A 13903-nucleotide genomic window follows, 5' to 3' on the forward strand; every position below is an offset into this window, starting at 1 on the left:
CAGTAAACATCAGGATGGTGATGAGGAGCAGTGGCGCCCCCTACCAGCTATAAAGATAGGGGACACATTTTGTAGCAGGCTGACAGATGCTAGCTGCCACAATCTGTGTCCCCTCTGAAATTGTAGTAAATAAAGACAAAACGTCATCAAATTTACTGCAGTAATTGGGTATGAGCTAAAGTAAATATGAAGGTGAAATAGCTAATGGTAGGGTGTAATACCAGCTATAAAGATAGGGGATACATTTTCTGGCAGGCTGACAGATGCTACCTGCCATAATCTGTGTCCCCTATGCAACTGTAGTGAATAAAGACAAACCGTTTGCAAATTTACTGTAGCAATTGGGTATGAGCTAAGGTAAATATGAAGTAGAAATAACTGATGGTAGGGTGTAATACCAGCTATAAAGATAGGGGACACATTTTTTGGTAGGCTGACAGATGCTAGCTGACACAATCTGTGTCTCCTATGCAATTATAGTAAATCAAGACAAAACTTCCTCAAATTTACTGTAGTAATTAGGTATGAGTCCAGGTGTATATGAATTTGAAATAACTGATGGTAGGGTGTAATACCAGCTATAAAGATAGGGGAGACAATTTGTAGCAGGCTGACAGATGCTAGCTGCCACAATCTGTGTCCCCTATGCAACTATAGTAAATAAAGACAAAACATCCTCAAATGTACTATGAAGTTGAAATAGCTAATGTTAAGGTGTAATACCAGATATAAAGATAGGGGATATATTTTTTATCAGGTTGACAGACGCTAGCTGCCACAATATGTGTCCCCTATGCAACTATAGTAAATAAAGACAAAACTTCCTCAAATGTACTATAGTAATTGGGTATGAGCTAAGGTAAATATGAATTTAAAATAACTGATGTTAGGGTCTAATACCAGCTATAAACATAGGGGACACATTTTTTGGTAGGCTAACAGATGCTAGCTGACAAAATCTGTGTCCCCTATGCAATTATAGTAAATCAAGACAAAACTTCCTCAAATTTACTGTAGTAATTTGGTATGAGCTAAGGTAAAAATGACTTTGAAATAACTGATGGTAGGGTGTAATACCAGCTATAAAGATAGGGGAGACATTTTCTGGCAGGCTGACAGATACTCGCTTGCTCATGTAAGCGCTGCACTGTGTGTTGCCAACATATACATATACATATATATATATACATATATATATATATATACATATATATATATATATATATATATATATATATATATATATATATATATATATATATATATACATATATATATATATATATATATATATATATATATATATATATATATATATATGGATCAAAATTTCAAGCTTTGGTTGTTTCACAATGTTTTTATGATTTTTGATACAAATGAAAACACACAGTTGCACCACAACCTCCTTCTGACCTTTGACCTCAGGTCTGCCAGCTGGACTTTGTTTTCACCCCCATAGAGGGGACGCGCTCCTTATCTGTGTCTGTGTGAAACTTGTGTTGATGCTGAAGCTCAGTTCGAAGTGTCGCCGTCAGTAAAAACTGATTTTTGGTTTGATTTTCTGAAATTTAACCTTTGACCCTGACTGCAGTCTCAGAAAGTTGTCTGATGTGTAGTGAGACGTTTGATTTGATTATCTTCACATTTTTACCAAAAATCCTCACACACCATCATCCCACAGCGCCTCCACCTGGAGCACAGCAGCTATTACACACAATCACACTGAATAGTCCTCCAGGTGGCGCCACAGAGCCACAAATAACTCAGAGATTTGAACCAATTTCCATTCAGAGGAAAATATTCAGACTTTTTGTTGAAATAAAGAAAATGTGACAGTATTTGTGACAGACTGGCGTCCTGTCCAGGGTGAACCCCGCCTACCACCCTATGACTGCTGGGATAGGCTCCGCCCCCCGTGACAAAGTGACGTCTTTGTGTCTGTTGTCCTGTTTGTCTTGTGTGTGTCAGATGACGTGTGAACATTAGAGGTGTAATAATATTCAGCTCCTGGTTCACACTTTGACAAACTCACCAGATTTAGAACCAAACACAAACTCAGACTGTGAAAAATTACTTTATTCCTCCTCAAGACTCAAATGGACAAAAACAAATGAGTTTGAGTATTTTTACTTTTTACAATTTTTAATAAATGAAAAAATGGTAAACGGACTGCATTTATATCACACTTTTCCATCTGCATCAGACTCTCAAAGAGCTTTACAGTTATGCCTCACATTCACACACCGATGTCAAGGTGCTCACGACACACCAGGAGCCACCTGGGGATTAATTAATGATTAATTAAATAATAATTAATGACAGATTTAAGAGGAAACAAAAAACAAGCTCAACCTGTTTTACTTGGACATAGATCCACCTGTCTGATGGCTGCAGGTGGGCGGAGCCACAATGAAGACGCCCAAATGATTTGTGATCAGACAGACAGACAGACAGACAATCAACACATCAAACTGCTTTGATCAGAAAAAGACAATCAGGAGAGACAGATTTCAAGTTGTAAATCATGAACAGACTGTCCCAGAGACAACAATAAGTGGACTCTGTTTATTGTTTGTTTCTTTGAACAAACAAACAAACAGTCAATCATGTGAAAATCATGTTTGTTTACAGGCTGAATTTACAACAACTGAGACGTCAAAATCAAACCAGCTGGACGTTTACTGTCCAAACGTGTGTGATCGAGTGTTTGTGTCCACAGGAGGAGACTCTCTGTCCTACAGTCCACACAGAGACACTGAGGAACCAGAATCAGGCCAGAACCTGAACCTGAACCCAGCACACAGAGGTTCAGTGAACGTGCAGCAGAAGGTGTGGATGTGGATCAGAGAGTCAGAGGAGACGTCATAGAAGGACAGAGTGCCAGCAGGACAGTCCACAAACACTGAGACTCTGTGAGAGGACGAAGGGGAGAGAAGAAGGAATGTGTGTCTCTTATTGTGACGGACAGAGTAACAAAAACCATCAGAGCAGATCAGACTCCAGGACTGATCATTACGTCCAAACCAAAAGTCCAAACTGTCTCTTTTCCTTCTGATTCTTCTGTAAGTCACTGATATATAAACGTCTCGTCTCCACTCGACCTCCCAGTAACAGCGACCAGTCAGACCAGTTGTACTCAGGACCTGAGGGCAAAGGTCAAATCTGTCTGGATGATCAGGATATGATTGATCCTCGTCCACATGTTCCACCTTTGTGTTGTTGTTGGACAGTTTGAGTTTTCTGTTCGCTGAGTTTGGATCCAGAGAGAGTTCACAGAAATCTGATGGAACAAAACACAACACAGTGATCAATCAATCAGTTCACCGATCAACATGACGTGGATGGAGTTAATGATCGATCAGTTCAGTTATTGATTGTTCAGTTCACCGATCAGCATAATACAACCAGAGTTATCAAATTGATCAATTTATTGATCAACACAACAAACCAAACTTATCAGTCGATCAGTAATCAATCGATCAGTTCACTGATCAACTCGATGCAGACAGAGTTATCAATTGATCAGTTCACTGATCGACATGACTAAGCAGGAGCTATTGATCCAATAGTTCTCTGATCAGTTATCGACTGATCAATTTTGATTCAGAGCGTGCACGGAGAGAAGAGGAGGGGCTAGTCACAGTCAGGTCCAACAGACAGGAAGTGGGCGGGGCCTCTCAGTGTGCTGTTCACAGCTTTGTGGTTGAATATGAACTCGTTAAAAAAAGAAAAAGCAACATGTGGCGTCAGTGTTGATTTTGTTTCTGCCACAAATAAATCAAAGTGTGAAAACACTGAATTTATTTTCAACGTGTTCATTTGGAGAAGTCGTGCACGTGACACACGTGGATCAGACGCGCCTTCATGTTGAACTCTGCTTCACTGTCAGTAGGACTTGAATGAGTGATGTCACAGAGGGTGGTTTCTATGGAAACAGATGGATCAAAGTACAAACAGACTTACACTTCCTCAGACCTGGTCTCAGCCATCGGACTCCACCAGGATCCACCCTGAAAGGAGGAGGGGGCGGAGCAACACATGGGCTTTAATCATGGAAACATCAACATGACATTGATCTCATCTACACACTTTAGATCTTCTCTTCTAACACACTCATCGCTCCAAATGGATCATTGATTATTGATCACCTCTAACTGTGCTGATCAGCAGGAAACAACAACTTTTGGCTTTTTCAAGTTTGAAGATTCTGGTGAAAATCTGTTCAAGTGGATTTAATCCTTTAAATCAGGGTCACCAACCCTGCTCCTGGAGGTCACCTGACTCTCCAGGCTCCGCCCACTGATCATTAAGTCAGGTGTGCTCAGCCAATCAGCTGCAGGCATTACATGTCCCCTCATTTTGTGGAGCCTCGTACCAAATCCTCCAGAATTAAAACTAAATGTTTCAAAGATTATTAAACACTAGATTTATTTTTTCATGTTTGCAAATTGAATTTCCTGCTGTTCTTATGAAATCACATTTGTAATTTGGTGTTTTTTTTTTTTGTTTTGTTTTTTTTCAGTCTTTGCAGAATGAATGACGTCCACATTGATTTCAGCCAATCAGCAGGTAGTATTGGTGAACGATCCCTTCGTAAGATGGCGGCGTCCATGAGTTCACAGACGAACGAGATCAGATTTTCTTCTGATCTCTGGGACTAAAACAGAACACCTTCTGCTCTCTTTGGGATCAGATGATATCAGGGTCGTCCAGTCCACAGTCCATGTCTCCATGGAAACGTGTGAAAGAACAGAAGATCTTCTGTGTGTCTTTTTCTCAGAGTTGATATTTTGTCGTCTTTCTGGTTACTTTTTGTTAAACACGCGGCTGCGCTGGTGTGACGCTCATTTTGTCTCTGAGTCCCAAAAGTCTCAGAATCTTTGTGGAATGTTTCAAATCTAATTTCCAGGTTTCATCATGTTTGACTTTTCTTTTTGTGATCTGTGACTCTGGAGGGAAAAGTTTCAAACTTCACTTGTTTAGAATTCAATCTTGGATTCTGAACTCACAGCGACAATAAGAACACAAAACTGAAATGTTCAAATCCTGAAAAATGTCCATTTATCATTTTGGGGACAAAGAAAAAAAACAGATCAGTACTGGTTCAAGATCCAACATCCACTGGAGTTTTATCTTTTTTAAACAGAGAAACAACAGGATCAATTTCTGATTGATAAACTAAATATCTGAATTATCTGATTTACTGTGTGTTGGTTTGATTCTGGTCCTGATCAGAATTATTGGCTCCCCACACAATTTAAAATATGTTCATAAATCAATATCAATCAATAAATTTTCACTCATCAGAATCTTTTACAAAACTGAACAACAACAAAACAAAATGTTTTCACAGTCAAATAAAAACATTAAATATTTCTTTGGACATTTTCATTGACAGACTGAAAAAATTATAGAAAATCATCACTTTTACAGCCAGTTTTCTTCAGACAAATCAGAGGATGAACACATGAACATCTTTTCTGACTTCATTTCCATCAATCATTCAGCAACACAAAGAATATAAATACAAAAAAAACAGATCAAATCAGGGCTCCGGTCTCCCATGTGCCTTCTGACAAACCAGCTGAAATTCTCTTTACTTTTTTATTTCTTTCTCTGTTTTAGAGTTAAGTTGAATCACTGCTGATGGCACAGAAAAATGTTCATGTGTTCATCTGATACAAAGAAAACTGGCTGTGAAAATAATGATTTAATCAGCTAATCAATCAGCTAATCAATCAGCTGTGGCTGCAGCAGGTCCACATGGAGAACATGCAGGACAGCAGGGGCCTCATGGACAAAGTGTGTGTACACACAGAAACTTTGCGTACGTCCGTCTCCATGCCAACATTCAGATGGATCAAAAGTGAAATGACTGTGGAAATGTGCGGTGCGTCACGCAAAAATTCTGTCTGGTGTTCAGCTACTACAGCTACTGTTCCACTGCTGAAAACAAGAAGTCATCAGAGTGATGTGAACATCAGAGACACACTGATGAGCAATTAACACACCCACGTGTTTGCAATTATGTGGGTGGACATAAAAGCAAAGTGATGTGGAAAATGGCACCAACAATCACTGCGTTAACGTTGTTAGAGGATCTTATAAATGGAGCAATCAGACGTGAGCGTGTATTCAGGGAACACAAGGATTTACTGGCAAATGACAATAATTGGCTCATCAGCTGATTTCGATTACCAAGGACAGACTGGAGTTACGTGCAGAACTGCGGCCGGCCCAGAGCGCAATACGGCGAGGAGCCAGGGGTTGTCTGTGTCCACACAGATGCTGACCACACTGGGCTTCCTGGCAACAGGGACATTCCAGCGGGAGCTGGCTGATCAGTCAGGAGTGTGCCAGTCAACCTTGAGCTGAGCCATGCCAGCTGTGTGGAACACAATCATCTGAATGTCATCCAGGTACATCACAATCCAACATTAAAGCACAATTTGCAGTGAGAGCCAGTTTCCCGAATGTGATCAGAGCAACTGACTGCACATATGTTAATATAAAGATGCCATCACATGATGAATATGTTTTTGTTAAGGAGAAACTTTTTCATTTCATCAATGTTCACATCATATGTGATGCACAGATGCATTGGGTTGAGGTGGGAACAGACTAGAAGCTGGCACACAGTTTTTTTGTGTAATTGTTCTGAACGAAAAACTGTGGGCACATTTGGGCGTGTGAGCATTCAAATATGTTATTGTTATGATAAATGTGTTTCTTTTTTCTTGATGGTGAGACTGGAGCAGCAGAGCTTTACTGGTTGTCTCCCAGTGTTCAGTACTTGTTAATATACACACGTGTAAAGTTGTGAATGTCACACAGTCGGCAGCGACACACTTCACCTTTTTAACTTCAGTGTGTGTGTGTGCTGTTCTGAGCTGACAATGTTTACACACGCATGCACGAGCACACACACACACACTAACATTTTACCAGTTTTATGATTATTCTGTTTATCAGGGTTCCAAATAAATTATTGCTGCATGTCTTCATGTCATTTCCATCATCTGTAACTCACACTCAGTATAATTTCTTGTCTGTGTTCATGTTGTCTGGTGTGAGATTCAAGATTCAAGATTAGTTTAATTGCCATTTGTAGTTAAAAAAAACACATAGGAAATGGTTGTGCAAAAAGCTCAGTGCATCACACGCAAGAAAACAACAGACAGACATGGAATGAATAATCACATAAATACACACTGACACTGTGAAATACAGGTACAGAGATCAAGTTAAATAGTTAAGATCAAATACTTTAAATAAAATAAGGTGCTGTAGGCAGGCTTAAAATGCACTATTCAGGCTGATCACAGCTTGTGGGAAAAAGCTCCTTGCATAACGAGATGTCTTACACCTAATGGAGCGGTACCTTCTTCCAGAGGGAAGAAGCTCAAACATGACTCTTCCAGGGTGGCCAGAAGGATCATTTATGATCTGAAAAGCTCGGTTTAAGAGTCTACTTTTGTACAACGCCTCCAGCACAGGCAGGTCACAGTTCACAGTTTTTTTGGCTGGTGACGGTGTGGTGAATCACAGCTCCAGGGCCTATTTACATGGACTTGCATATTTAAATAGGGGCGTGGCCAGGGCAGAGTTTGGTGCGTCTGCATGTGCACTCAATTCCATGTTCAGTGAGCTGTACTAATGGAACGTGCTTGGATCCATGAGGATGCTCACTTTGATACATCTGAATATTTTTGTGTTTACACCAGTTTCTGGGTTTTGGCGTCCGACATGTTTCAGTCAGAAATCCACGCAAGTCGTTGTACATGAGGCCCCAGGTGATCTCCAGGAGCAGGTTGGTGACTCCTGCTTCAGAGAAATGAAGCTTTTTGTCTCCATTCTTGTTTGAAACATGTGACTCTGAACAGACTGACAGTGAAAATGATCAACTGTTCTTGTTTGTGTTTGCACCAGAATGTGTGAACGACTAACAAAGGATTTCCTCAAACATGTGCAGAACATATACACATGTATGTTCAGGGGCAGAGCTCGGTATGTTGGTGGTGGTGGTGGGGGGGGGGTAACAAGGGAGGTGCAGGGGCATGACCCCAGAACATTTTGAAATTAAAGGTGCATTTTCCTGATTTCTCAGGCAGTTCAAGCAAGTATTTTGGACATTTGTAGCAGGTAATTGTAATAATTTTATTAACCTCCAGGTGGTCAACAGGAGGAGTGACTCTCCTCTTGTGGGTCAGACTGTGTTCACTCTGTCTTGTGTTGGACAGGAATTGGTTTTTGAGTGGCACAAATAATTTGTGTGGGATCTTATTGTTTTGCAAATAGTTGAATAAAAAACACCTGAAGCATTTCATGCATTTTAGCTGCATTTTATTGTAAGTAGTTGTATATAACTTTGTTGTTTGCTATTTTTGTACATTTTTAAAATTTACAATTTATATTGGCATTCTGTAAAAAAAAAAAAAAAAAAAAACTTTTTTCAATTAGGATTTTTTGTGTGAATTTACGTTGACTGTGTTAATACATCAGAATGAACAAAAAAACTGTAAAGTAACACAGGTGAGGTTGTGCTGAAAAAATGACACTAAACAAGACAAAGTAAACAGTTTTTATGGTAAATTGAAAAGTAGTCAAAAACGGCCAATTATACCCTGGATCGCTAAGGGCTAAACTTTTGGCTGACAAGTTGAAACAAAGATATTTAAGTTTTGGCGCAGCTCAAGGGGGACAGGGGTGGGATTTAAACCCCCTAAACCCCGCCCTTAGATCCATCAACTGTAATCTGTGTCATGTGTTGATGTGAAACAGTAACAATGAGTCGTCACAGAGAGTTTGCTGAGTCGCTGTTTGTCAGTTTGAGGTGTTTGAGGTCAGCTTGGTGTGTCAGGTCCACATGAACCAGTGGGACTAAATGTCTCCACATGGAGCTCCTCCATCAGACTGAGTCCATACCTGAGAGAGTCCAGAGTCCAGCGTGGATCCTCCAGTCCAGCAGACAGCAGCTTGACTGAGTCTCCTGGATGTTTGTAGCTCAGGTCCAGCTCTCTCAGATGGGAGGGGTTGGAGGTCAGAGCTGAGGCCAGAGAAGCACAGCCTTCATGTGTGATCAGACAGCCTGACAGCCTGCAGACACACAAACCAGCAGACACAATGTGAGGACAGTGTCAGGACGTCCCCACTTTGCAGCAGCACAGACACACTGATGTCTGCTGCAGGATGAGCTCATTACTGTGGTTACAAACACTGATATCCATCAACACTCACACAACATGACAGGGAGCAAAGCTGCAGCTTCACTCTGATTTATGGAGCTGCTGCACACATTGATGAGTCCTGACCTGAGAGTGTCCAGGTGACAGTGTGGACTCTCCAGTCCAGCAGACAGCAGCTTCACTCCCGAATCCTTCAGCTGGTTGTTACTCAGGTCCAGTTCTGTCAGACTGGAGGACTGAGAACTGAAGACAGAACTTCACAGCTTCTCTCTGACAGATTACAGACAGACAACCTGCAGAGAAATAATCAACAAGAAAAAGATTTGTGTCATCATGTAAAGGTTCAGTTTGTTCTCCACCTCAGACAGGATTCATAAACCAGCTGTGGAACACTGTAGAGCAGGTAGCTGAGTGGATAAGGAGCTGGACTGTCAATATGTAAACCTGCATTTGAGTCCCACTCACTTTATCTGTCTGTGTCCTTGGACAAGACATAATCTTTCAAGGGGAGGTGATGGTTAAGTGGTTAAGTGTTGGGCTTGAGACCAGGGGATCCCTGGTTCAAATCCCACAAAGGGGCCTTGGGCAAAATCCTTAATCCCCTAGTTGCTCCTGGTGTGTACTTAGTGCCTTGTATGGCAGCACTCTGACATCGGGGTGAATGTGAGGCATTATTGTAAAGTGCTTTGAGCGTCTGATACAGATAGAAAAGCACTATATAAATTCAGTCCATTTACCATTTTGTCTCAGTCCACCCAGCTGTAAATGGGTTCTGGCCCTGGCTGGGGAAGTAACTGACGTCCCGTCCACAGGGAGCTGTCGACTCTTATCCACTAGACATTATGGAATCCAGAGATAAGCACCGACACAAACAGATCTCAGGACCAATGTAGGACTTACTCCTTTAGAACACTGAGTCAAATCTGAAAGTGTTTGTTTCTGTAGTTGTTCCGCCCGACTGGGGGTCTTTTGAGGATTGTTATGTTCGTGTTCCTTTCTAGTCTGTTGCATGTTTAATTTCACCCTCTAGTCATCTGCCTCGTGTGTATTGATTAGATCTGTTCCTCCTCTGAGTCCTCTCTGTTTATCTGGTTTTCTTCCTGTTGCACTTTTTACTTTCTGTGACTATTGTGCCTGTGTGTGGATGGATGAAGTACTGTGCACTTGCTTGTGTGTTTTCCACCCTGTGCACCCGTTGTCCTCCTCCCGCTTCGCCTTCATCCTCTTCATCTCTTGTGTCTCACGCTTTCTGATTTTCCCCTCTGACAAGTATTGTGTTCTCTTTTACCTTTTTGAATCCTGATTCTCTCACAGTTTTCTTAATTCCACTTGGAAACTTTTGTTAGTTCTCACTTTAAAGTGGATATGACACCTAAAAAATTAGGTAAAACTGATATAAATATTAAAATATACATACAGTATAGTAAGTTGAAAGTGCTTTTAATTATTATCACTGAGAAATAAAGTTTGTACAGTTTCTCAAAAGTGTGTTTGTTGGAAAGCGCACTGGTAGCGTTCCATCAGCGGTCACGTGATGCCGTGACGTCACAGAATGTAGAGTCCCGTCTTTGTTAGATTAACAACAGGAACAGATGGACCTCAGACTGTGACGAGATCAAGAACTTTTCTGACTCCTCTTCAAGTGTGGATTATTTCTGACCCAGATCCTGAGGATGTCGCAGCAGTGATTAGACCCTACATATTGGAGCCGTATCTTTCGGACGAACATTCAAACCAGGAGTATTCTGGCAGCGAAAATAAGGCCGACGGTGTTCATGGCGGAGCCAAAGCAGAGGCAAGAGACGTGCCAATTCCGATGGATTTTGAAAGGCTGCAGAATATTGAATGGTAAGGGAGGCTTTGATTTTTGTTGCTGCTGTTTATAACACTCTAATTACTCTAATTACGTCGTGTTTACATGCCGCCGCCGTGTTTTCATGCCGCCGCCGTGTTTACATGCCGCCGTCGTGTTTACATGCCGCCGCCGTGTTTACATGCCGCCGCCGTGTTTTCATGCCGCCGTCGTGTTTACATGCCGCCGTCGTGTTTACATGCCGCCGCCGTGTTTACATGCCGCCGTCGTGTTTACATGCCGCCGTCGTGTTTACATGCCGCCGCCGTGTTTACATGCTGCAAGATTATTGTGAACATATTATTTGGGGTTGACATTTTATGTGTTCCTGTGAGCAGTGAGAACATGGAGACGGTAGAGGAAAGTGTCTGCTGTCGGGAGCAAATGCGTGTGTGCGAGCGGCAGCCGGACATTTCGTGCATCACACAACACCGCAGCTTTTGATCAATCTGTCTGGACTTGAAAAGGCTAAAACTTTTCGTCCTTGTGTTTGTGCAATATGCTGCTACACACTGGTCAGGCATATGGTCAAACAAGTCCCTGAGAGCTGTGTTTAATCAAAGTTTCTGCCCCTAAAAAAAAAAAGTGTAAACAACGGCCGCCAGGCGCGCGAGCTGATACGGTCTACAGCCTGTGACGTATTTTCGGCTTGGTGCTCAGCGGGAAGCTGTTAAGGGGACGTGCACATTTTTCAGTGGCGGAACGTTCAAATGTTATATATAATGGGAGAACTGCATCCATTTTCCCAAAACGCTTAGGTTGACCGAATTATATAACCTTTGTTACATGTAATAAGACTATGTTGTCTTTAAGTGTCATATCCACTTTAATAAATCACCTGGGTTTTTGTCACTGATCTGCCTTTGCATTTGGGGTTCAAAACCTCTCATTCCTAACATCTTCCCTGTCAAACCAAATAATTAATTGTATTTGATGTTCACAGTAATGTGCTGGGAGCAATTCAATCAAACATTAATTGGTGGTTGGTTCGCGGCTGCTGCACACCATTCAAGAGCACTTTTCACATTCCTGATGTAACTCTTTGTTTCTACATTTACTTGTCGTTTTATCCAGCAATATTTCAGTGCCTGTGCGTACAAAATGCTGTTCATTCCAAAGTTTAATGACTGTTGTTTGATCAAATTAAGAACCTTTTCCATGTCAAATAATAAATAAAATTATTGCAATAACAACTGTTTACAACTTTGAAAACAGTTTTCTACCACAAGATGGCGTACAGCGCACTGCAGGTGCTACGAGATGAACTGTGACAAATGAGACACACCACAGGACAAGAAACAGAGTGACAAGTTCTGGCACCTTCTGAAAACAAACTCAATGACTGTGTGCTTGTTTGTGCTGCTAAATAAAATCTCTGCTTTTATCTTCACAGTCATCATCATGTTAAAACTTTCCTTTTTGCTAAAGCTTATAGTTAGGGCTGGATCAGGTGACCCTGAACCATCCCTTAGTTATGCTGCTATAGACTTAGACTGCTGGGGGGTTCCCATGATGCACTGAGTGTTTCTTTCTCTTTTTGCTCTGTATGCACCACTCTGCATTTAATCATTAGTGATTGATCTCTGCTGTCTTCCACAGCATGTCTTTTTCCTGGTTCTCTCCCTCGGCCCCAACCAGTCCCAGCAGAAGACTGCCCCTCCCTGAGCCTGGTTCTGCTGGAGGTTTCTTCCTGTTAAAAGGGAGTTTTTCCTTCCCACTGTCGCCAAGTGCTTGCTCACAGGGGGTCGTTTTGACCGTTGGGGTTTTTCCGTAATTATTGTATGGCTTTGCCTTATAATATAAAGCGCCTTGGGGCAACTGTTTGTTGTGATTTGGCGCTATATAAATAAAATTGATTTGATTTGATTTGTAAAGGTTCAGCTGAAAGCAGACTCATTCTGTTGTTTCATAAAGGATAAAGAATAATCCAAATAGATTATTTAATGGCTGATAACCTCCAATCATGCCCCCACTATTTTCATTTTGTGGGGTGCATGTGTAGTGTGCACACCATTCATCCCACCAATCCTAAACACCAATTAATGCAAGTTATGATTTCTGTTGTTTCAATAGTGTCAGAAAATCAGCAGTGCAATAAAGTATTGCCTTCATAAGAACACGCACGGCTGGACTATCTGGCGTACCAGGCAAATCCCGCCGGGCCCTCGCGTATTTTGGGTCCCCTCGGATCTGTCATTAAATAATATATGTATATAATTATAATTTTTATTGATTGCGTGGTAAAAAAAATGACACATAGTGGCCCATTGGATACTTCTCCTGAGGCACATTGGACTAGTCCAATGAAATTCATTGTTTCTCAAAGGCCCGCCCCTCCCTACAGGCCCCCACCTGACCAAAGTCATCACTCAAAGTTTTGGCTATTCGGTCCGAGCTCGAGTGTTGAACGGAGAGTTGTGCGCAAAATGGAGAAGCAAGAGTGGAGCTGAGAAGCGAAAGGAAAAAAGAAAACAAATTAAAAGACGACACAGCAAAGCTCGACCTCGGGTTCAGGACGTGTAGTGGGGCCACCGGTCCCTCATTTCAAACTAGCCCGGGTCGGGACCGGCGTCAAGAGCACAGGTGGTGGAGAGTGAGGACGATGAGACGGTTGTCAGAGCGAGAGGAGCAGAATGAGCAGGAGGAGACGGAGAGAGATGTGACCCAGCAGGAAGAGATTGAGGTTAGAATTCATCTCAACACTTGCGAGTAGCTACTAGCCAATGCAGTGTAGGTAGAGTGCTTTATGACGGTGGACACAAGCAGCTACAAACAAAAAAAACCCACCAGAAATAGAAGCTCGATTTGTCGCTAGTCGTTTTTAACAAAGAAAATGCCGCTAACAGGATTAGGAAAGTCTCCGGTT

At 41.8% G+C, this 13903-nt stretch overlaps 1 protein-coding gene across 4 annotated transcripts in view; it reads right to left on the bottom strand.

Annotated features, from left to right (window-relative positions):
* Positions 1-2550: 2550 nt before the first annotated feature.
* The window catches only part of LOC117503797 (NACHT, LRR and PYD domains-containing protein 3-like), a 41682-nt gene continuing 30329 nt past the window's right edge, over positions 2551-13903 (bottom strand). For all 4 annotated transcript variants that reach the window (XM_034163059.1, XM_034163058.1, XM_034163057.1 and 1 more), the window contains 3 exons: positions 8926-9096; positions 3964-4010; positions 2551-3280 (listed from right to left, as the gene is read on the bottom strand). In XM_034163059.1, coding sequence (XP_034018950.1) covers positions 2736-3280; positions 3964-4010; positions 8926-9096 — 763 coding nt within the window. In that variant the 3' untranslated portion in view covers positions 2551-2735. The remainder of the gene's footprint in view (positions 3281-3963; positions 4011-8925; positions 9097-13903) is intronic.

The sequence above is a fragment of the Thalassophryne amazonica genome, chromosome 22, assembly GCF_902500255.1.
Source record: "Thalassophryne amazonica chromosome 22, fThaAma1.1, whole genome shotgun sequence".
NCBI classification, from domain to species: Eukaryota; Metazoa; Chordata; class Actinopteri; order Batrachoidiformes; family Batrachoididae; genus Thalassophryne; species Thalassophryne amazonica.